The 25,175-nt window shown below is 36.7% G+C and overlaps 2 protein-coding genes across 2 annotated transcripts in view; one reads left to right on the forward strand and one right to left on the reverse strand.

Moving 5' to 3' along the window:
- The first annotated feature begins 931 nt into the window (after positions 1-931).
- On the forward strand, positions 932-9,323 carry LOC120515483 (protein phosphatase 2C-like domain-containing protein 1). Its single transcript, XM_039736545.1, has 2 exons — positions 932-1,769; positions 8,650-9,323. The coding sequence occupies exons 1-2, from the start codon at positions 932-934 to the stop codon at positions 9,321-9,323; spliced, it is 1,512 nt and encodes a 503-aa protein (XP_039592479.1).
- Positions 8,280-25,175, reverse strand: part of rab5aa (RAB5A, member RAS oncogene family, a) — a 58,836-nt gene continuing 41,940 nt past the window's right edge. Inside the window, exons 4-6 of the mRNA XM_039736194.1 lie at positions 17,387-17,509; positions 15,145-15,238; positions 8,280-11,115 (exon numbers count right to left, since the gene is read on the reverse strand). Coding sequence (XP_039592128.1) covers positions 11,000-11,115; positions 15,145-15,238; positions 17,387-17,509 — 333 coding nt within the window. The 3' untranslated portion in view covers positions 8,280-10,999. The remainder of the gene's footprint in view (positions 11,116-15,144; positions 15,239-17,386; positions 17,510-25,175) is intronic.

The raw sequence follows: 25,175 nt of genomic DNA on the forward strand, positions 1-25,175 counted from the left end.
CCATTTTTCCTATTTCCAACATATCACCTTCAAGAATTACGTGTTCACTTTCTGCCTCCTATACTGTAACTCATCCCTTGACAGGTGCCATTGTAAAGCAAAAAAAAAAACAAAAAAAAAACAATGTTATTCACTTCACCTGTCAGTGGTTTTAAGGTTGTGGCTGATCGGTGTACATTGTAATTCATCTTTCGGATGGAGGAATTGGAGTATCATGAATATATAAATTCGTGTTTTTTTTTGCCGAACCGTCGGGATACGCAGATGTTGATTATTATAAACATTTGAAACAACATCTTTGTCTTGAAATAGTCTGGCTGCGTGTATAGATAGGAATGCGATAACCCTCAGTTCTTCAAGATAATTTTTGTAGTACCATATAAAGCTAAAGTACAATATTCTTTACACCATGGCTGAAACTTTTCGCTCTATTAGTCTGGATTTCTATAAGGATCAATGTACTGACACGAACTGAATGTAATCATAGATCTTACATTATGGCGTTGAAGTTTTTAATGTGAGATTATCAACAAAAGTCTTTTGTGTGCAGATGCCATTTACGTTAACGTAGTAACAACGTAAAGATCTGCCTCTTCCGACATGTATGGAATGTCTTTTGAGTCCCTTTATCTTTGCAGGCGTACCCGATTGGGGTTTCCATAGAAACGAATGTCAACAGAAGAGGGCTGCCAGAAAGTGTCCCGTACTTTAAAACCTTTTGCTCTGTATATATTAGACTGTAAAACGACTGGTTAACGCTGAATATTTATATATGTACGGCATTTTACAGACATACATAGACTATTACTGAAAAAATTAACAGCATTTTCTGACGTATTGATCACCGAAACGTTAAACAAGACGTCACAAAACATAATTGGCAAAATATAGTATATGTACAGTATCTTCTTTCTTTTTACATTGTAGCAAAATGAGTTCTTCGACGCTATCAGCTGTAACATCTTCAGTTTCATTGGATTTGGAAAGTTCAGGAGAAACCGAAAAGGAGAACATGCCGGCACCAGACAAAGAGAGCGTCTTCTCGGATAAAGCGCCTTTCCTGAGCCGTAGTTACGTCCGCACGGCTCTCACCTCACAATGCGCCCAAGTGGACTCGCGTGCCAGCCTCTGCTATAGTGTAAATGGGACATTTCGTGTGATCGGTTCGGAGGGCGAAAACGAGAACCGCTTGTTTGACTTTTGCGTAAAAGTATCAGAAGTTAACAGTCCGCTGATCAAAGCAGTCGCCTTTTGTGAGCAGCAGAATCCCGATTGGAATCCTCAAATGGAAGACGCGTCAGTTCTAGTGAATGGATACGGCCAGAAATCGGAAGCGTGTCTCATTGGCGTGTTTAGCGGATTCCACGGAGGCTGCGCCGCCAAAATAGCATCAGAAGAGCTCCCACTTCTTTTCCTGGAACAACTCTCAAAACGCCCTTCTTTAAAGTATTCAACAACAACGGAAGATATGCAAAAGCTCTCCAGTTTTCGCCCTTTGTTTCGTAATTTAGATGAGCCCAGCATCTCAGACGATAATCCCAGCGACACAATACACATTCACAGAGCATTCGAAGAGGCGTTTTGGAGAATGGACCGAGTGTTGTCTCTGGGTCGCAACGAAACCTCCAGGATTAGGTGGAGTGGCTGCACCCCTTTAATTTGCCTAATCGAGAGCTCAGGACAAGAAATAAAGGCAGTGGGAGAAGATGTGAAGGTACAGGCGGGACAGCGGGGTAACATCCCTGGAATGATACACATTGCCAATGCCGGTAAGGGTCAGTCACTCAAGTCAAGTTTTAATTTGACTTGCAATTTTTTTTTTCCAGGGATTGACACAGACGCACCCATTTGTAATAAGAGGTAACGTTAACCTTCTCTTTGTAAGTCCCCCTTACTTCAAACCAGAATTAATAATGGTAAGATTTCATAAATTCAGTGGGTACTAACCAATTATTCATTTTATTTTACAGTCCTGTTTATCTTTATAAAACGTACTTCTACTTGTAAGCCCTGCATGCTGTATACTCATTTCATTCAGTACACATTATCAAATTATAACAACAAACAATCCAAAGTTACTATGGTTTCTTTATTGTATTTTCTGAACACGATCACAAAAGATAGCAAAGTGGCGGAGGGTGGTGTTGCTGCCTTCCTTAGTGTGAAGACAGAGTAGAAATTCCAAATTGGCGTTGTGTAATTGTGAATGAATGAATCAATGTGGATTCAGGCAGGCTTGAGAATGTTATGTAAATAAAGCACATACAAAGTAATACACACAACATATACATCATGCCATATTGATAAGAATGTCTCAAAATTTGTGGTACAAGATATACAGTACGTTATGCTGTGCCACACCATGAAAGGGACCTCTGTGAAAGGCTCAGACACAACCAGCAACGATACCTGTCGATGACTAAAAATATTTGATAACTGCTGTTCTACAGTATACTGTATGTACCTTCAGTATTCCTCCTACACCTTTGCTCGGTATTTTCCTGCCTCTCAACATCTCAACATTCCTGCCTGATGCTTCGTCTCTTGATCACATTCGCATAAGGCCTGCTTCTCTGATATATCGAGGCACCCTGCTTGATTTTTGACTGCCAACAATGGGCCCCCATTACCTGCATCATTCAGCACATAATTTGTTTTGTTAGTGTTGAAATGCTCCATTTTAAGTACTTTTTGTGTTAAAATAAAAAAAAGCCACAATTAGGAATTCAACTTTGTACCCTTGACATATTGTGTAATAATCCCTACTACTGATCCACCAACGCTAAACTGATAAACTGACCAATCGAACTGCCTGGAGAGACTGGACACACACACACACAATAGCATTTTATTTTTATTATATAGTAGAGAAATACAATTTAACAGTTACTTAATAATTAGGCTTTAATTGGCTTCTCCAAACTGGACCCATGTAGATTAAGCATATGTGGTCGATACCCACCTTATGCCTGATGCTGCAATACAATCAGCTTTGCAAAACCAGTAATGGTTTAAGCAGGTTGACCATCACCTATCTACTACAGCATTTAACACAAGGAAGAATGGATGAAGTGGCAGTTCTTTGTATGGCACACTCACTGACTCACATTTAACACCAGGGAACCCAGACAGCACCCTCAGAAGACACGTGGACGTGGGGAAAACATGCAAACTGTACACAGATGGTGACATGGGAGCAATTTAAACCTAGCACTCTGGAGCAGTGAGGCACCACTAATCCCACTGTTGCACCAAAATATATATAATGAAGAATTAGAAGTATTTTTTCAAAAGGGTAGCAGGGAAGGTTACCAAAACAGGCATTTGATTCTGTTGTTGTAAACCTTAAGAGTTAGGAAAGCATTTAATGTATTTTCTATACATTTGATTTAACAAGATGATCAAAAAGGTCTGAGCAGATTCTACAAGCATCCAAAAATGAGCTTATGTTGATTTTCCACTTTCTGGCATTTGTGGCCTAGAGTGTAGGTTTCTTGCCTAAGGATAAAGAGCAAAATCAGATATCAAACTATCATTACATTTCCAAAACTGGAGAAAAATATGCCTACAGCAATTCTTTCTTGCCTAGTCAACATGTAATAGGACCCTTCTGCTAAACCCTGGATGGCTTTACTGGTGCATTACTTACCAGGTCAGTCAAAACCTTTTGATCACTCCTATTACATACAGTATCTAAAAAATATTCTATATGTATACATTGTCAAACATTTTCCATGTGTCACGTTTACACTGATTGCAGCAATTTATGAAAAAATACAACCGAGATTAAGCCATTCATCCATTTCAGGAACGTTTTTATTAATTGCGCATAAAGCTGGAGTTTGTTGTACTTAGCAGCTACAGTCTTAAGGCAAAAATGAACCCTGCACAGAATACCACACCAGGCCCTAGTAGGCACACTCCCATGCAGGCCAATTAAATCCTGGCATTCAACCAATAAGCATGTCTGAACTATGAAAGGAAATCCATACATAACTGAAGGGAAGAATAAAGAAAACTGACACAAAAGGCACCATCTTGTTGTAATCAATTAGTGGTCCAAATGGCATGAGGCAGCACTACTGCCTACAAGACCAAAAGCATCAATATCTAGGAAAATGGAAACAAAAATGGTGGGTATGACTCACTACTGCATAGAAAACATTAATCTGTTAAAACAGGTTACATGAGAAAAATATAATATCATTAATGTGTTTACTTACATGCAGCACACGGATTAGCACTACTCTCACAGGAGACTGCCACTGCCTCCATGGGGTCTGCATGTTCTCATGGTGCTTCTGTGGTTTTATACCTACATCCCAAAAACATGCATGTGACCAAAGACTCCAAATTGCCTAGGTGCCTAAGTGTGACCTGTAATGGGCTGATGCTCCATTCAGGTTTTTTTTTTTTGTTTTTTTTCCCCAGTTTATTTTGCTAGGATTGGTCATGGCCCCCTGGCACAAAGCTGGTAGAGAAAATTGAGAAATGTTTACATAAACACGACAGAAAACTCCATGCCTCACAAAGCATCAGGTACTACTTTATAGAACCCTGCTGTTAGTGCTTCATTGCCCTCTTTGTATCATTTTAGTCATAAAACTGTGCGTACATGGCCAAACAGTTTTAAATAGCATTTACTGTGAAGTTCTCCATTGTTATATTTAATGTACATGGAGCCTTAGGAGAAGTATCAATGGCTTTGTGCTGATTATTGGAAATGTTTAATCAGTAACACAATTCACTTAAATTAAATACAACCAACAAACAATAAAATCTCAAAAGACAATTTTGCTGCACTCACAGAGCAACTGTAAGACACCAGCAAAGTTCTTATCTACTGGTATACTCTGCAAGAAGAAATCTTCACGTTCTGCTGTCCCCTCCTTTTCTATTTTGTGCTGCTTATGCAGTTTAGCATTTTGGTCTGCAAGAACTAACTGTTAAAGTAAACAAAGCTTCAGGCTACATTTTTACACCAAATGTTTGTGAACCCGGTACTGTTCATAGTAAGCATTTAAGAGTTAAAAAGTCATTACAGGGATCAGGGATCTCTATAGCACCATCTGCTGGAGTGTAGTGATATTCAGTGTTGCTAATGTGTTAAGCTGAATCATTGCCCAACACTAAAGAGGAACCATCTAACGGGTAAGATATGCAACCTACAAGACGGCCTAATTTTGTTTTTTTTCCCCCACCCCCGGGTTTGGTTTACCAGATATACAATTTAAACAGATTGTTATTTTCATGGGAATTGTTACATATGCATTATTTTAACTTCTACTGTTATTTTCATGGGAATTGTTACATATGCATTATTTTAACTTCTACTTTAAAACTATTGTTTAAACAATACTTGTCCTTTATTTCTGGCCCCAGGCGTGGTTAAATCTTTCTTGCAGGACATATATAACGCTGCTCATGTTGTGGGGGGGTGTGGGGTTGTGGCTGAATGCACACCAAGGAGATGCTGTCGGATTATCTGCTGTCTTTCTGCTGCTGTTGGCGAGCTGTGTCTTCATTTTGTCACGCTGCACATCAATCATTTAAAAGCCTGTACAACAGCTGTCCTTTTGCCACTTTGTATCTCTGTGAAGGGGAGGTTGAACGCAGGCTTGTTGCTGTTGGCGAGCTGCATTTTCTGCTTGTTGTGCTTTGTGTCGATCATTTCAAATACTGCAGCTGTCCTTTTACCACTTCGCGTTTCTGCCGCTCTTGTTGTGAAATGTGGTGGGGGGGTTTAGGAGGGCTGAACAAACGCCAAGGAGAAGCGGTTGGATCATCTGCTGGTTTCCTGCTGCTGGCAAACTACGTGTTCTGCTTTTCGCTTGTCGTTTTTACAGCGGCAAGTACATGATGTCTATCTGCCAAAAGCATTACAACAACTGCTTCGTTAGATGTCCATGAACTTGTTTTACATGTTGCCTCACTGGCTAGTCTCGCGGGACATCAAATTATCTTTGCATGACTTTAAAGACTCTCTTGCGGGATGTCAAATTGTCTTCCAAGAAGATCATATCTTGTCTCCCTATCAGGATTTCATTTCGTTTTAATAGATATAAAAATATATATCTATATATACGCTGCTCTACAGCCCCAGGCTTTATGCTGCATTGTGATAGAATTATTGCTTGTGTAGAATGTAGAGATCGTTCTGAGCATTCGGGGTATTGCTTGAAAGCACATTACAATTCTTTTCTCCACTCTTGGATTTTAATGTTATTTGTGGTTCCCACTGAGAGACCATTAAAAAGAATGTTTCTGTGGTTCTTTACTTCTTTCAGTAATACCTCAAATTCAATTTTATTGAAGTTTCTTCTGTGTTTTCCCAATTTTTTACACTCTGTGGTGCATTACTACCTAAAGACATTACTCAAGGACATGGAGAAATGTATATGGTGATTAGATCCTTTACAAAAAAAAAAAAATATATATATATATATATATATATATATATATTATGGGAATGGGAGGTCATGGGTGTTAGCTAAAATGGTATGCACAAACAAGTATGTACTTTTAAGTGGCCTGAAAGTCTGAAAAGAAACTTGGCATGTCACATGGTGTACGTAAGGTTTTATAGATTTTTTTTTTTCCCCCTGGTGTGTACACTTTTTTTTGCCTTTCCAACATAAACAAAATCTTCTTATGGAATCTAAGCAAATGTTTGATACAACAGGCCCCTGGTCCTTACGCAGGCAGAAGAATGCAGAGGGAATATAAAATCATGAAGCACATTTTGGCACTGGTTTCTTTCCAAATGAAAACAAAGCACCTGTCAGAATCAATTACTTTTATATACAGATGGATATAATCAAGAAAACTTGTAAAACTTAATTGATACAGAATTTATTACCAAACGTTTAATTTTCAGGTAGTTTTTTTTAGCCCATCTCTTAAATGTGGGCTTTTCTTTGGAATTAAAACCAAAATGAAAAATGAAAAGTTAAATTGCTTTTGTGAAACTATGTTACAAATGAAATATAGTCAAATAATGTCAGTATGAACTTGCAGTTACTGGGCTACATGAACAGTCTAGATATTATTACCTGCTGCTCAAAATGGTCACAACTCCGTCGAGGGTGGTTAGAAAGTTCACAATTAAGAAAGGTGCCAAGGTTGATCGCCAGTGGTGAACTTACAAAACTAAAAGGTTGCTGCAATTGTCTGACCACAACTTAAAAAGGACCAGAAAAGAATATCAATTATTAACAAAACATTTACAGAGAAAACTATAACAAGCAGCTTATATCCTTATACAAGGAGCAACATATTTACTAAATGAACACCCTTGAAACCCTAACCATTATCGTTAGTATTATTGTGCAAATGAATTTTTCTTATTAAATAATGCAAATCTAAGAACTAGGAATATGTGATTAAATGTTGAATTATCCCAATATTCCTTTTTTACCTATATGAATGCAGACTCTCACTTCAGATATATATTTTTTTTTTTGGTAAGTAATGTCTTGCTTTTACAGATTACATGGACCAGCTGTCCCAGGACCCATTCCAGAACAGTAATAGCTGGCATACAGGGCACCACTGATGAAAGCTGTAGTCCCTTTCGAATTTTTCCATTATGATGGATGATGGCAACTTGAAAGATATGGTAGATGGCTCCAGTTTGTTGCAATAGAAGGATACATTCTTGTGGATACTTAAATATTCTCATGAGATTTCTCTTTTGGCATACCAGCTACTCTGCTACTGTTTATCATTAAAAAAATAAAAATAAATAAGATATTCAAAACACCATGTTCCTTTTATCATACGAAGGTATCCAAAAAAAAATCAAAACTAATTAACTGTTCACCAGGGAAACAGCTGCTTTTTAATTATTTTATCTTTTAATAAGCACGTATGGTAGTCTGATGCATATTATCAGTATTCTCCTTAGGTTATTATTGCCATTTATCTGTTAAAGGTTGAAAGAAACCTCTGCATTTAAATGAATAGAAATGACTGACTGCAGTATTGTTCAGGTAGTGCTGAAAGTGCACGTTAAGCAGCTCAAGACAGAAATACCTATCTGAACATGAACTACATGTGATGACATTCTCCTAATAAGAAAGCTGCTTTCTCATATGAAATAAATATGTTTAAAGTTTATCTTAAGATATTAATAATTTGTTCATAGAGCTGATTGATTATACACAAGTTCACCAAGAACAATAACTCATATGAATTGTAGTTCTGCATATTAGCCTTCTGCTGGCTCACTTACCATTATTTCAGACCGCAAGAAAACTTGCAACAATTTAAAACTCAAGTACAATGAAAATACAATTTATTAATACAATCTGGTAATGAAAACCAGATGGCACTGCAGCTTGAGAAAAAGGAGTCTTTCCCTTTACCATTATTAACCCTTTCACGTGTTAGGATTAATTCTAAATGCAGATTACATCCTTCTGACAGAATTAAAGAAAAAAAGCAATGCTGTGCAAGGAACACTCTTAGTAGTTTTGATATATTTTTCTGATTTGGATACAGAAAACTTTATGCAACATCATTTATACTTCTGTACATAAATCAATATATAGAAACAAAAGAAATGAAATCATTAAGTGTTATCTGAATATACATTGCTTTTAATGTGGCCACCAAAAACCCCATTAACTGTTCTGTATTATTTACCAGGTAATACACATGCAGTTTTATGCAGAAATGGAAAAGGCTACCGTCTGACAAAAGACCACAGCACTGCAAATCCAAAGGAAAGAAAACGAATTCTTCGATGTGGAGGATCCATTAGCTTTAATGAAAAACATGGATTAGTAGAAGGGCTAACAAAGGCAACACGAGGTCTGGGTCATCATGGAGATCCCCTGCTTAAGAGGTCTGTTATACCAGTACCATGCTCTGCTTCTATACCAATTGACTGTTCCTTCCAGTTTTTAATTTTAGCTTCCAGTGGTCTCTGGGAGGTATTAAATGAAACTGATGTTGCAAAGGTTGGACTAGAAAGTATAAAAACCTACTTCAAGTCAAAAGACAGCCATCTCAGAAATTTTAAAACATTAAGACAAAGTCCTGTTATAAATCAAGATTCAGAAGATTTCCTCAGTGCTTCTCAAAGTAACAACAGGACCAAAGATATTCATAATAAAATTAAAGAAGGAATGTCAGAAAGCTCTCTTAAGACACAGTCATCTGTTATCGAAGACAGTCCTGAAAATGAATATTTCAAAAATCTTGCAGGTTTGATTTGCAAAAACATTGTGAAATCTGCAATGATGGCAGGATCAAAGGAAAATATTTCAGTTACAGTTGTTATTCTACCTGGCTGTGACTTTATTGCTGAAAAACTTTAAATAGTATATATGAAGTTAACAAAACAATGGGGGGAAACAGCTTAGAGTAAACATACTTAGTAAGTGTAATGTATTTGGCAAATAACTATGACTTGTAAATATAATTTGTTCATTTTAAAAGTGCATTTTTTTCTAACAACATGCTCAAATCAATCAGCTTGCTTTTTTATGTTTATTTAATAACAGAATTGTTTGCACTTGACATTAAACTGGTTTAAATGTGCACAGCAAACAATTTTCCCTTTTTAATTAATTGTCATATTACATAAACTAGCACCTGGGCATCTTTACTGATCAGTTTTTTATCCCTGTGTTACACCGTCATCTGTGTTGCTAGGCAGTATTCTAAATAGTCTGAACCAGCTGTCTGTCTGTCTGTCTGTCTAAACATCTGAAGACTGAATGCTCTATGAAGTATGTACAAGAAATCAATGTCTTATGAGTGCAAAGTAAAACAAATGTTAAAAATATAAAAATCAAACTTAATTTAAGTTCTGAGAAAATACAAGACAAACCACTAAAGTAATTTCAAATTCTTTGTTAATAACACTACATACATTTATAAAGACCACCACGGATTATAATTTAACCATTTGTGAAAATTTCTAAACCCTTTCTATATGGAACTGCTTCTTTACTGTACATTTTTTGTGATTATTTGAGCTCTCTAGCAAACTTTAGTCCAACTTGTGGTATGTTAAAAAGTAAGATACATTGCAACACCCTTATTTACAGTAAATTATTTAACAAACACCAATTGTAATAATGGACAAATAATATTAATGAGCTGTTAGTGCAAGGCATGATTTACATTTTCACTAGACCTGCTGAATTATTTATTACACGTGGTCATTATCAACTCTGCGGGAAAAAAGTAGTTAGCACAAACACTATTTTAAATTAAAGAAACAGATATCACCCATTACCAAAGACTGGTTTAGCTGATAACCTGCTAGGACACTAACATGATCAAATAAAAAAAAAATACTTTTAACTGACTACCATAATAACAGATATGATTTACTTTCCCACTCCAAAAAACGAATATCCGACTTACTGCAGGTCAATTTTCATATAGAAATCACTATGAACAGGAATGTATTTTTACTGAAAAGTGTTCTTGCAGAAATACTGTAAACAATTGCACAATGCCACTAAAACAACTAGAAGGTCGTGACCGAAGAGCCTGACAATTTATTTCCCCTCCCCCCACCCCCAAGGTACAGGGGTACTGGGGACTTGCCTGGGTTCTAATGCTACAAGTTTATCTGGTGGGAAGTTAAAGGACACAAAAAAAAGCACAAAAAAAAAAAAAAGCACAACTGGATACAATAACTTTTTGGTGATTGCTAATAACACTTCCCTATAACAAGAGTGGGTAATCTAAGATAAAACCATTGTATCAGACAGGTCTGTCCTTTTCAGCTATAAAGTTGATGTTTCTGCTGCCAAGTAATGTTAAAAAATTATATTTAGGCCTTGTAGTGATACATGCATCATAATTTTGAAGTACATCTTTAAAAAATAAAAAGTTCAAAAGACATAAAATAAACTTTGTATTAGAAATGCAACTATACACAGTCTTTTTTTAGCTATTCTGGGTTAAACACCCCTCAATTCCTTTGTTATTGAGTTAAGGAAGTGACTTCTTTGAGATGCACTTAGTTATCTTCCGGTTAGTTACTACAGCACTGGCTCTTGTTTTGTTGGGTAGTCTCAGTAAGGTCTACTCCTCGGTTTCTTCCACTGTTTGCTCCTGTATTTTGTGGTTCATTTTTAGGCAATCTCTTTGCTGAAAAAGAATACATGTATCTTAATCAGAGCAAATAAGATTAACTTTTAAAATAAAATATTTTTTTCATAAACCAGTATTATTCTAAGAACATACTTTGTGGAGAATAGTCCAAAAATTGCAGAATGCCTAGAAAATACTAAGTAATCTACAGGCCAAAACAAATAGGTTATAATAAACTACATTTTAAAATAAACACATGATAAAATTTATCATATTATTTGTTAAGAAATCACAGTACAATATATAAGATTACAGAATTAAATTATTTATCTCCTGCTTGTATATTTCTTTTGAACTTTACTAATTGATATTAGCAATATATTTTGTTCAAAACAAAATCCAAAATCAACAGTCAATCTTATACATGAAGGAACCTATATCATATAATGTGATAGAAAAAGGTTGCAAAATTAACATATTCTCTTGTGAAGTTCCACATGAACAGCTCAAAACAAAAGTACATTTAATATCAAATCCACCTTACCTGCCTAATTACGAGAGGGAAAACAACAACAAAAAAAAAAACCACTCCCGCTTTTCTGAGGGTACTCCAGGTTCTGCTGACATGTAAACTGGATTAAACGACTACAATGATTACTTTATTAGTCCTTGCACATGTAGGTATGTGGATCAGTAAACTTAACATGGCGTGAAGTTGTATTCGGAATTACTGTATATTGTCACATATAAGTGGGGTCTTAAACACAAAAAAAAAAAAAAAGACCCCAACTTGTACACCCGTTCAAAAATGCAACACAACATTTAAATTATTATTATTATTTTTTTTTTAACATCTTCTTGCCTCCTCCATTCTCGAATCAGTTTCTCAGACACATTGAATTTTGTTGCAGCAGCACAGTTACCAATTTCTTTTGCTGCTTCAATGACATTTAATTTAAAACCAGCTCCATATTTCCTTCTCATCGAATGCTCCATCACAGATATGGGATGCTCTTACAATAAAGGTATACGAGGATGTGAGATACAAAAAACACAAATCAGTGCAAATGTTGCTTCGGAATTGTTTGGATTTTACCTTGTCATCACGTAGGCACAATACATGAGGCGATTTGGGAAGGGCAGTGTGCTCTGTGGTTACTCTCTCAGGCGGGAGTTAGTATATCATAATCTTTTGGACCAATAGCATGAGTTTTCCGCATTTGACTCACACAACCGACATTATAAAAGGCCAGAAATTATAGGGTAAAATCAAGTCCTGACTTATCTGCGAGTATATATGGTAGTTCTAAGATTTCATGCTGAACACTGCTTTGCTGCGGCCTTTTATGGATTAAGTGGAGTTGGGAAAAATAAGGGATGAACTAATACATACAAGAATTATTCAACTCAGAAATGAATTACATCCATACAACTAATTAATTAATTAATTACATCATACAATTACATCTGTTATATTAACACTAAAAATTTGGAAGTGAACGTCAGTCAGTCAGGGTTTATACCCTTGGAGCCAAGTTACCCAAACTATTCTGTAATATTTCAGTAATCATTTATCACTCTGATCTCGCTATTGGCCTCAAATACCCATCAGGTACGATTATATTTAGCAGGATAACACATAACAAAATACCAACTGTTCTAGAACACAAGATCTACCATAGTCAAATCAGTTACGAAGCCTAAACCCAATTCATCACCTATGCAGGGAGGAAAAGACCTATGTTTTATTTTCACATGTTTCTGGAAGGTTGCCGGTTCATATCTCATTGCCATAAGGGATCCTGTTTCCTTGGGCCCTTGAGCAAGGCCGCTAACCTTAAAATTGCTCCATGGTGGCTGACCCTGCGCTCTGACTTACAAAGGTCACATGAAAAGACAATTTCCCCTCAGGGATTAATAAAAAAGTGTATCAAATACCAAAATAAAAAAACAAGCAAAAATACATAACATTTAACCCCTAAATCAAAAACAATCCAAAAATAAACTGCAAGTCTGACCAAAACCAAAGATGAAAACGACAGAGGTTTTTTTTCTTTAACTCCTGGTTAAGTATGATTAGAATATACACTGCCTTTGCTGCAGATATAAAACAACAGATTCACAAGAATGGACACCACTAGAGAAAAGTTTATAGTCTGAAGTAATGCTGGCACATTAATAATTTTCTTTACAATGGTAGTTTCCACTACTCTGTCATCCAAAAGAATCAAACCTTATTTCATATAGCATCTCTCATAACACAAATTATCACAAGGCACTTTCAGTGTCTTGGCATGTTCATCACTGGGATAAGCTGACAGTTATGAGTTGATAAAGCATTTACTACATCAAAAAATGATGCAGAACAAGGAAATTAACCCTGAGGTACACAGAAGTCATAACAATATATGATTCTTCATGTAATAAATATTACAAATTCAGTGTAATTTCCTCATACAGTGGTGTGAAAAACTATTTGCCCCCTTCCTGATTTCTTATTCGTTTGCATGTTTGTCACACAAAATGTTTCTGATCATCAAACACATTTAACCAGTAGTCAAATATAACACAAGTAAACACAAAATGCAGTTTTTAAATGATGGTTTTTATTATTTAGGGAGAAAAAAAATCCAAACCTACATGCCCCCTTTTTAAAAAATAACCTAACTGTGGTGTATCACTCCTGAGTTCAATTTCCGTAGCCACCCCCAGGCCTGATTACTGCCACACCTGTTTCAATCAAGAAATCACTTAAATAGGAGCTGCCTGACACAGAGAAGTAGACCAAAAGCACCTCAAAAGCTAGACATCATGCCAAGATCCAAAGAAATTCAGGAACAAATGAGAACAGAAGTAATTGAGATCTATCAGTCTGGTAAAGGTTATAAAGCCATTTCTAAAGCTTTGGGACTCCAGCGAACCACAGTGAGAGCCATTATCCACAAATGGCAAAAACATGGAACAGTGGTGAACCTTCCCAGGAGTGGCCGGCCGACCAAAATTACCCCAAGAGCGCAGAGACGACTCATCCGAGAGGTCACAAAGACCCCAGGACAACGTCTAAAGAACTGCAGGCCTCACTTGCCTCAATTAAGGTCAGTGTTCACGACTCCACCATAAGAAAGAGACTGGACAAAAATGGCCTGCATGGCAGATTTCCAAGATTTCCATCTCAAAGATTGCCAAGACTTTTGGGAAAATACCTTGTGGACTGATGAGACAAAAGTTGAACTTTTTGGAAGACAAATGTCCCGTTACATCTGGCGTAAAAGGAACACAGCATTTCTGAAAAAGAACATCATACCAACAGTAAAATATGGTGGTGGTAGTGTGATGGTCTGGGGTTGTTTTGCTACTTCAGGACCTGGAAGGCTTGCTGTGATAGATGCAACCATGAATTCTACTGTCTACCAAAAAATCCTGAAGGAGAATGTCCGGCCATCTGTTCGTCAATTCAAGCTGAAGCGATCTTGGGTGCTGCTACAGGACAATGACCCAAAACACACCAGCAAATCCACCTCTGAATGGCTGAAGAAAAACAAAATGAAGACTTTGGAGTGGCCTAGTCAAAGTCCTGACCTGAATCCAATTGAGAAGCTATGGCATGAGCTTAAAAAGGCAGTTCATGCTAGAAAACCCTCAAATAAAGCTGAATTAAAACAATTCTGCAAAGATGAGTGGGCCAAAATTCCTCCAGAGCGCTGTAAGTTATCGCAAACGCTTGATTGCAGTTATTGCTGCTAAGGGTGGCCCAACCAGTTATTAGATTCAGGGGGCAATTACTTTTTCACACAGGGCCATGTAGGTTTGGATTTTTTCTCCCTAAATAATAAAAACCATCATTTAAAAACTGCATTTTGTGTTTACTTGTGTTATATTTGACTAATGGTGATCAGAAACATTTTGTGTGACGAACATGCAAAAGAATAAGAAATCAGGAAGGGGGCAAATAGTTTTTCACACCACTGTATTTATGACAACAACAATTACTGCAGTTTGTTTTCTTTCATGAATGGCTGTGGGGGGCAAGAAACAAGCTAGTTGGTAATAAACATATTATATTCCAGCATTAATATGATACTGTACCTATTGCCATAAATATTTCATTCACATTCATCGAAGTTTTTGCAGATGTTTCCATGAACAGCAAACTATTGTCATCTGCATAAGACTCTGCTTCCTGCAAAAGAGGTATTAAAAAACCTAATATCATTAAATCATAAAATTGTTGTCTGAATTGGTTGTCTACTTTCTAAATGGCCTTTATTCTTGTATACTAAACAGTAATCAGCATACCCTTTATATATCTAGATTACATTTAGTCAAATATAACTCACTAGTGAAAACGGCAGCTTTTGTGCCATGTATGACCCTGGGCAAATTTCATCACTGCTTGGAACCCCTCTGAGACATTCTTTAATCAGTAAATGTGATCCAAGTTCAAAAGAAATCACGCTAAAATGAGAAAAGGCCCCTAAACTGACAGCACATATAGTTTAAAATTACTTCTATTGTTTTATAAGTAGTAACGGAGTTACTGATGGTCACAGTCAATGACACTGGAAGAAGATAATATTGAGCCTAAAGCTATAGACACAAGGGTTCTGTGGTACTAGATGGCAATACATACAGAGTATGTTACTATGTACATGATGCTACTATGTACCCGATGTGACTTGAAATTATCAGCTACAATGACTAATGTGTGAAGTGCCCAGAAATCCGACTCCTCTCTATCTGTCTATCTATCTATCTAGATATCTAAGAACCGTATGCACTGGAAGTCAGCTGATTCTATTTGCAATATACTCAAATGAGGCTGATTCACCGATTGATTTTCCATTTTGTGTTACAGAATAAGCTGGTTAAGGGTAAATTTCACAAAGAAAACTAGAGAATTATGGAATATTTTGTCATGTTATATAGTAGACAGAATTGCTTACATAACCTTCAGATCTTAATTCAGATAATTTGCAAGGGTCAGGTAAAGAAGGACCGAAAGAGCTGTCAGGCTCAAATGCCTATTCCCATTAAGTTTCCTAATGCACTTACTTTTTGTGATCTTTCACTATTTATTACATCTTTTTATGTGACAGCAAGTCTCTTAACAAGGTGCATAAACTCAGTGACCACTTTAATATTTATACCGGTTTGGCAAAATAAACAGCCAAATTCTTTAAATATCCAATCATGGGGGTCCTACTCAATACATGTGACTGAGGACCTGGTCAATAGATTTACTTATTGTTTGATCAAATTTTATAATTGGCAAGGTGTAGTATAATCTAAGGAAATCTATGATAGTCTCAGCATCTCAGAAACCGTTGCCCTTCTATTAAACTTTAATAAAAGGAACAAAACATCTAGAAACCAGCAATTCTACTGGCAAAAATTTGTTAAAGACAGGTCGTCAGAAAAGAATAAGTTTGACTTGTTCCAAGTCTACAAAAAGGCAACCTATATTATTAATTCACACTGCTTTAAACTCTGAAGTCAGGTGTGCTACAGCAGCAACCAACCATGTCAGGTTCTACAGGTTTTAGCCAAGTACAAGAAGATGAGGCTACAGTGGGCAGGAAATCATCAAAACTAGATAACCAAACACTGAAAAAAATACCCAATGAATCTTGACGTGCTGATGAGAAGATTCAGAATTTAGCATAAACAACATTAATTCATGTACCCATCCTGCCTTGTGTAAATGCTACAGCCTAGTAGTTATAGTATATGGTGTGGGAATGTTTTTGTGGCATATTATGCCTATTAGTACCAAGTGAGCATTATTTGAATACCACACTGCTGCTGACCATGCACATCCATTCACAGTGACCGCCTCTGCTTTTCAAATAGATACTTCCAGCAAAATAATGTGCATTGTCATCTCAAACTGATCTCATGAACTTGACAGTTACATCAGTTTACTCCAATGGACAGAACAGTGCCAGGATCTCAATCAATCCGAGCACCTTTGGGATAAAGTGGGATTGTACTATGGATGTGTAGTCATAAACAACTGAAACAACTTCATTAAATCTAGAAAGCAAGTTTGCCGAGTGCATAAAATCACTGATGAGTCCAAGCAAATATACAGAACTATTAGTCCTTTGGAATTACAAAGTGTTGATTTGTTCTCCATCAAAATGGATAAAGTAGTAATGGTGCAGTGTAAAAATGGGCACACATTTGCAAGCCACTATCCTTTCATTGCAAAAGGATTTCATTCCACTCTGTTGTAGTTTCCAGAAAAATAAAACATCCACCTCTCTTACACTTCCCTTAATAATACCTAGAATCTCCTACATTATCACTCACTGGAAAAAGTACATACCTGAAAATCAACTGCTCTCTTGTTAGCAAGATCTGCCTTGTTGCCAGCCAAAGCTATAACAATATTTGGACTTGCTTGCCTCTGAAGTTCTTTCACCCAGTTTTTTGCTCTTGCGAAAGACTCCTACAAAATAAATGCATTAATAAGCAAGTTTAACTATCTTAATATGCATATTAGATCAGGAAATTCTCCTTAAATCAACCTTCATGTATAGTGAAACAGTCTAGATGACAAAGCAACACTGCATGTATAACACAAGTACACTCATAAAAACTGATGAAAAAAAAAAAAAAAAGAAATGAGATGTGCGTTTGGGAAGCTCCATATAATTATTTCTAAACTAAAATGTGTCATTATGTGATCCATTATATGTTTACTACAACTTAATACTCATGACAAGTAAAATACACGTTACTTAACGGTAATATGCAAAAAATGCTTTTTAAAGACTTGAATAGAGCGCACAAAATTTCATTGTAGGTCACAAAAAACAGACACACTATTGCCAAACATGTTACTGCTTATTCCACGAAGTGCCACCGCTGTGGAAAACATCCTGCATTATTCCTTTTCCAAAGAAGGCAGATGCCTCTTCACCCAATGACTACAAACCAGTGGCACTTACGTTCCACATCATGAAGACCTTTGAGAGACTGGTCTTGGACTATATGAGTCCTCTTGTGGTAGACCACCTGGACCCAATGCAGTTTGCCTATCGGACAAATATAGGAGTGGAGGATACAATTATCTATCTGCTCCACAAGGTTTATTCTCACCTAGACAAAGCCAGTAGTACTGCGAGGATCATGTTTAATGATTTATGTTTTATGATTTCTCCAGCACTGTTAACACCATCAAGCCATCTCTGTTAAGGGGAGAGCTGCAAGTGGATAAGCCTATGTTGTCCCGAATAACTGTCAGGGGTCCATATTAATGACAGGTTGGACAGATCTTGAAAGACAGAGGAACTATATAAAAGAGATGGAAAAGCAGGCTCTTTTTAATCAGGAGACTGTGTTCCTTTAATATGGCAAGTCACATTTTTCACATCTTCTATAACTCTGTGACGGCCAGTGCAATTTCAATGCTGTGGTGTACTGGGCTAATAACATCATTTTAAGAGAGGCCAACTGAATCAACAAGCAAGCTCAGTTATAGGATGCGATATAGACCCTCTGAAGATAGTAGTGAATAAATATTAAATTACTGGTATGAGAAGACTATGGCTCTGGGAAAAACTACTGTGGTGTTTTAGTTTTAACTGACCTGATGCATTTACCAGAGGGCATTTTTGGAATGAGTGATGAGCTGGGTGAGAGGAGTCCGTGGTGACATGAGATGTATACACGTCTGCCATGGATGGAAGAGTAACACCAATTATTTTCTCAGCTGACCTCATAACACGCTGTAATTTAGATTTGGAGTGTACCATTGCTGAACCAAACCAGACAATAATGGAGAATGGGATTAAAGTTTCAAATACAGCCTTATAAAACTGAACTGGGATTAGCTGGCAAATATTTCATTTCATTAGTTGCCATAAAAATACGATCGTTGCTGTGCCTTTTTAGTGATGTAAGTGGTGTTAATATCCCAGCTGAGAGTGTGATAGCTGTGCCCAAGAATTTAAAGGATTCCACAATACAGATTACAGAACCATTCATTTCTAGTAGGAGAGGTTGTAAATTTAATATGAACATAGCTAAGTTGACAAGTCCACACCACACAATTATCTTCATGCAAACAATACAGCTAAAAAATCTACTAAACACTACAGTAGCATAGCTTGAGTAGATAGATGTAGCACACTGACTGACTTGTAAAAAGGAAAGATGAGGAAAATGTTTGTCTTGAAAAACCAGTGGGATTTTCCCTAATTCGTTAAAGTAATTCTGATTTTCACCCTTGAAATTAATAACGTTTAACTAACTCAATGTAAATTGTTCAAATCTCAAAATGAAAATCAAATTCTGACATATTACCAAATAACTAAATAATTATGCAAATCTAATTTTTGTAAAAGAACATACAAAATATCTGGAATGCCTAAACCATACGCAAAATAACTTTAGTATTTAAAAATTCAGGTCTCCTAATTGACCCAAATACACTGAAGAGGAACAAACTCTGGGGCTCAAGGCATTTTTCTTGTGCTGAAAGAAATAAAATGCACACTTTATAAAAAATTACCAAATCAATTCTAACAACTGTTGAACTTCAGTAAAGAGGGGAACTTGATATTTGATAAGATGCTAGATGATTACAATCCACAGGAAAGGAGGAAAATGACAGTGAGCTTTGGGTGCCGAACAGGAAGATTCAGGCAAACACGGCTGGTTATTAAGACGAAAAGATAATTAAAAAAAAAAAAAATAAAAGCACTACGGGAATAACATATTAAACAAAACACAACTAGCTATACTATGATGGTCATATATCTACTGCTGCCAGAAGAAAATGTGTCTCCCCACTAGGGTTGGGGTGATGTACAGAACTCTTGGGTTGATCAACAACTCCCATAAACATTGCCAACAAATAATGTTATTATGTGGGCTGCGGGTTCGATGGTTGAAGGGACTTCACCAGTTTTTACTAGAAAAATACTGCGACTACTCACTTCCTGCAATTTTCAACTGTGCCACAGGGTGCACTCATCGTTAATAGTCGTGTACTGTATCAAAACAAAAAATACCTCTTTTAGTACAGAAGAGCATAGATGAACAAATTGGTGGCTAAGAAGAAATCTGGCAATATTTTGATTTCAAAGTAAAGCTATAAAAAAAGATTTAGGTGAACTTTGTTAACTAAGCAGGAAGGTTGTTACAAAAGATTCATAAACAACGAACTTGCATAATCTCTTGCATATACAGCATCCATTTGAGTATGCTGGTTTAGACAATGCTGCAAGTATTAGTGCCAACTGTTAATTATTGTCACTTTTGGATTTGGAAAAAGAAAGCTCAAAGTACAAGTAGGACAGTATAATATGAGATTAATTATATATACAATTGTTAATAAAGTATGCTTACTTTTATCATTTTAAAGCACAACAACCATTCTCCTTGCTAAGCCACATAACATCAGCCTTCAACTCTTACTCTTCCCAAACAGCAAACTTCTAAGTACAGAAGATGATCAATTACAGCCTGGTGTTAAATTAAGTGGTATTACTTTTACTTATATTAATACTTTTGGGGCAGTGAATGGGATATGTGACCCATCAGCTGCATGATATTGATTAGATCCTGCCATTATTTTAAAAACAGTTTCCAACAGATTCCCTGAGTGACAGCTTGATTTTTTCCAATTTCAGATAGTACAGGACATCAGATACCCACTGACTTAAAATTGGTGGGATGGGATTCTTACAGTTGAGCAAGATAAGTCTACATGTTAGTAGTAATGTAAAGGGAGCTGCTATTTGTTTATCCTTCTCCACTTTAAGCCTATCTGGGGGTACACCAACGAGAGCTGTTAATGGGTTAGGAGTGATTGTAACACCAAGGCTATCTGATTGGCAGTCAAGTATTTTTGTCCAAAACAATGTTATCTTGGTGCACACCCAAAACATGTGGCCCAGGTAAACTAGACATAGATTACAATGTTCACAGGTTGAATCCTGCCCTGGAAACATTCTGGATAGTTTTACTCGAGATAAACGCGCTCAACTTTAAGTTGAATAATTAGGTGCTTTGCCCATAAGGAGCTAGAGTGTATTCTGTGCATGGCTGCCTTCCACTCCTTTTTTTGAAATGTTAAGTGAAAGATCCTTTCCCCATTGTGCCCCAGGAATCTTTAAAGGAAGGGCCTTTGAGATGTTTTTATAAATTGTGGAGATGCTATCCGAGTCTTCAAGACTGATCAGTATTTCTTCTAGAATAAAAATAGGTGGAAGGTGAGGAAAATTGGGCAGGGTCAGTTAAAGTAGTGAAAAGTTTATGTTGATGAGAAGTTAAAACTGAATTACACATAGAATGCAAAAAACATGATTGATGCAGAAGACTCTCAATGTTTTAATCCCAGGCATTTTCCTAGCATTAAATACTGTGTATGTTTGAGAGGGTGGAAAAGAGTGATTGTCATTCATGTAGTGGTACAACAGATAAAGACCTTACCTGCCTTAAAATGCTGCCTACATTGATTCCATATTCTGAGTGAATGAAGAGCAATTGGATTATTAGTGTATTGACAATAATTTGTATTTACTGGGGCACAGAGCAGGGAATATAAAGAAGTACTGAAAGATTTTAATTCTACTGTAGACCTGGCTTGTGTATATTCACTGATTTGTGTTGTTGTCCAGGGGTCTCATGCATAATGCCGGTCGTAGAATTCGCACTATAACGTGACATAAGCACAAAAGCCGAAATGTGCTTACGCACAGAAAAATCCAGATGCAGGAATCTGTGCGTACTCCAACTTCCACGTTCTTCCGCTCCATAAATCACAGTCAGCGTGAAAAGTAACGCTTGTGCACGCGCCTTCTGTCCCACCCCCAACTCCTCCCAGAATTACGCCTCTATGAATATGCAAATTAATATAAAACGCCCTTAAACTCAGCCTTCTGTGAAAAGACAATGGGAAAAGCACGGGGGAAAATATAAGAATTTCAGCGAATACCAAGTGGAGGCAAAGGAAAAGCATACTATTTGTTGATTTAAGCAGTGGTATAATCAACAAAAGGAAGCTGATCGAGTGACATAGCATGTCGGAGAAACTCGAAAGCTCACGTTCACAAAGTTGCACAGTGCCAAAATAAAAAAGAAGTCACATATCAAAGTCGCAGTGAAAAGGTGAGTTGTAGCCCACCATCTGAGCTGATTAGGGTACAGACAAAAAAAAAAATAGGCACACAGTGGGGTGAAAAAAGCACGGAATATCAACTTTAATCTCGAAATTTCCACTTTAATCACGTAGTTTGTAATTAAAGTAGAACATCATAAACTTCATCTTAAATTCATTTAATTTACTAGTTTCTCAAATCCCATTGTAACTAAAGTAGCACGTTAAATGCTTTGTTTTGTATTTGATCTTCAATGTGCTCTGTGTGTGAATCACTACGTGCTTCCATTCTTTCTCTTTCTCCGACAGGACACAAAATCCATTACATTCATGATATTACAGCTCTCTGAATAATTAAAATACTGAGATGTATACGTGATATCATTTTCATGATGATTGGAATGAAAGCATGTTATTAAACATGGAAACATGATGGCGCAGTAATTGTTCGATGAAATAATTTATTGTAGCAGTACTGTCTCTTTCAAACGTACTAACCTCCAATTCATGTCGTTACTTTTCTTTCCCCAAATACCCAATCGTCACACAATCAGCTCTGTAATAGACGTTAAGCCATCTGTAAGCTTACGACGATTCTTCAAAACTTTTAAGGAACATTGAAATATCTTCATAGTATGTGTTTAATTATTCTATCAGTCTATCCCTCCAGTGTCGCGCCAGCCTCAGCAAACATACAGCGCGCAAGGCAGGAACAATACGCGAACTTGCTGTGGCACCGTGTCCTCACATGTTTAATTATTAACAATACAGATTGTTTAAATGAAGTTAAAGTTTTATCTGTATAATATAATCAACATATTTTGCTGCATTTCATCTTAAAAATTATATCGTCATCATATGCAAATACACGCTTTATAAAGTGGCACAGGTTGTGTAATATTATAACTGTAGTGCAAGTTTACAGTGGGGTAATTTTCCTTATAAGTACAAGCAGTTCTACAAGGAGCAATTGATTGAGTGCGTTTATAGTTCTTGGGATGAAATGGTTTTTGAACCGCAAGGTCCATACAGGAAAAACTTTGAAACGTTTTGCTGTAGCTTTGGCAGCGTGGGCTTGATGATGTATACCGATAATTCTTATTCCGATCAGCTGCTGCTGTGATTCCCCACTCTGATACAGTGACATAAATACTCCGAGTGGCGCAGTGAGAGCAATATGGAAAAAGATGATCCGCTGTGGCAACCCTTAAAGGGAGCAGCTGAAAGAAGAAAAAGAAGAAGGTGCAGTCAGAGTAACAATGCTAAAACAGTTATGAAATTTGGAATACTATGGCTATTCCCTGGGCCATTATACTGTTACAGGTAATCTACAATCGGATGCATTACACTAAAACTAACCGCATATTGTTTATTAGTGTATTTATAAAGCTGCACCATAAATGTGGTTCTAAGAAATAAAGGGTAACCACACAGGAACAGTAGCACTGCTTTGATGCTGGGTGCCGCCAGTCTGCAAAACCGAGCGGAGAACTTGTGTACGACAAGGTATGAGGTACCGTGGAAAAGTGCGTGGCTTTGCACCAAGTGTAGGTTTTATACATCGCGATTTGAATGTGGAAGCGTTCTTATGCAACATTTCTGTGCATGCGCACCGTTTATGCATGAGGCCCCAGGTGTTTATGACCTGTATATTTGCTGCCCAGTATTAAATTTGAAATTTAGATAGTGCCATGCCCCCTTCTGCTTTAGGTTGCTGTGGAGTTGCCCTCTGGATACATGGATACTTAGAATTCCAAATAAATAAGGGTATTATTGCGTCTTAATTTCTTAAAAAATGTTAATGTATACGAGCATAGTTGGAAATAGAAAAAGATTGTAAAGGATGTATATCTTAACAGTGTCGATTCTACCTGCTAATGTGAGATGAAGGGTGGACCACTTATTCACAATTGTTTCATTTTTTCCAATGAAGACAGCAAAATTTGGTTGAAAAAGAGCTTTATATATACTTGTGATATTTACCCCTAGATATTTAAACTGACCCACTAAGATAAATGGGTAGGTGTCCAGTCTAGTAATTGTGCACTACAATTCACTGGAAAATGCACTTTCTTCTAATTAATTTTGAGTCCAGATATCTTTTGAAACTTTTTTTTTAGGACTGCTGGCACAGATGTATACAGTACCATATTATCTGCATATAATGATATTTTCTTTTCAAATCCTTCTCTGAAAATCTCTTTTTATTGCTAATGCATTTTGAAAGTAAACAGTCAATGGGTCAATGGCAAGTGCGAAGAGCACTGGTGATATGGGGACATCCTTGTTCAGTACTGTGTTTTTGTTTGAAGTAATCTGAAAAAAAATTGTTAATACGAACTAAGGCTTCTGGACCAGCTTAGAGTATTTTCATCCATGCACATATGTTTAGGCCAAACCCAAATTTATATAATGTGGTAAATAGGTAGTCCCATTCAACCATGTCAAGTGCTTTTACTGCATCCAAAGATAGCAAGATCTCTGGGGTGTTAGCTTCTAATCTTTGACGTTTGTTTAATATAGTATACTTGCCCATTAAATCTATGCGTCTACCTTTAACAATTCCGGTTTGGTCCTACAATATTATAGAAGGAAGCACTTTCTCAATCCTTCTAGCTAGAACATGAGCGTATCTACCTTAACATCATTATTCAGGAAAGAGATTGGTCCGTTTTATGCACACTCTAATAAGACTTTATTTTTCTAAGGAAAGATGGAAATTAATGCTTGGTGCAAACTTTTCCCAACCATCGAAGAACAGTTTGGTGACAAACAATGCCTTTTCCAGCATGAAGGAGCACCGTGCCATAAGGCAAAAGTGATAACTAAGTAGCTTGGGGAACAAAACATTGAAATTTTGGGTCCATAGTCAGGAAAATCCCCAGACCTTAAACTCGTTAAGAACTTGTGGGCAATCCTCAAGAGGCAGGTGGACAAAAGAAAACCCACAAATTCTGACAAACCCCAAGCATTGATTATGCAAGAATGGATTGCCATTAGTCAGAAT

The sequence above is a fragment of the Polypterus senegalus genome, chromosome 15 (genome assembly GCF_016835505.1).
Source record: "Polypterus senegalus isolate Bchr_013 chromosome 15, ASM1683550v1, whole genome shotgun sequence".
NCBI lineage: Eukaryota > Metazoa > Chordata > Cladistia > Polypteriformes > Polypteridae > Polypterus > Polypterus senegalus.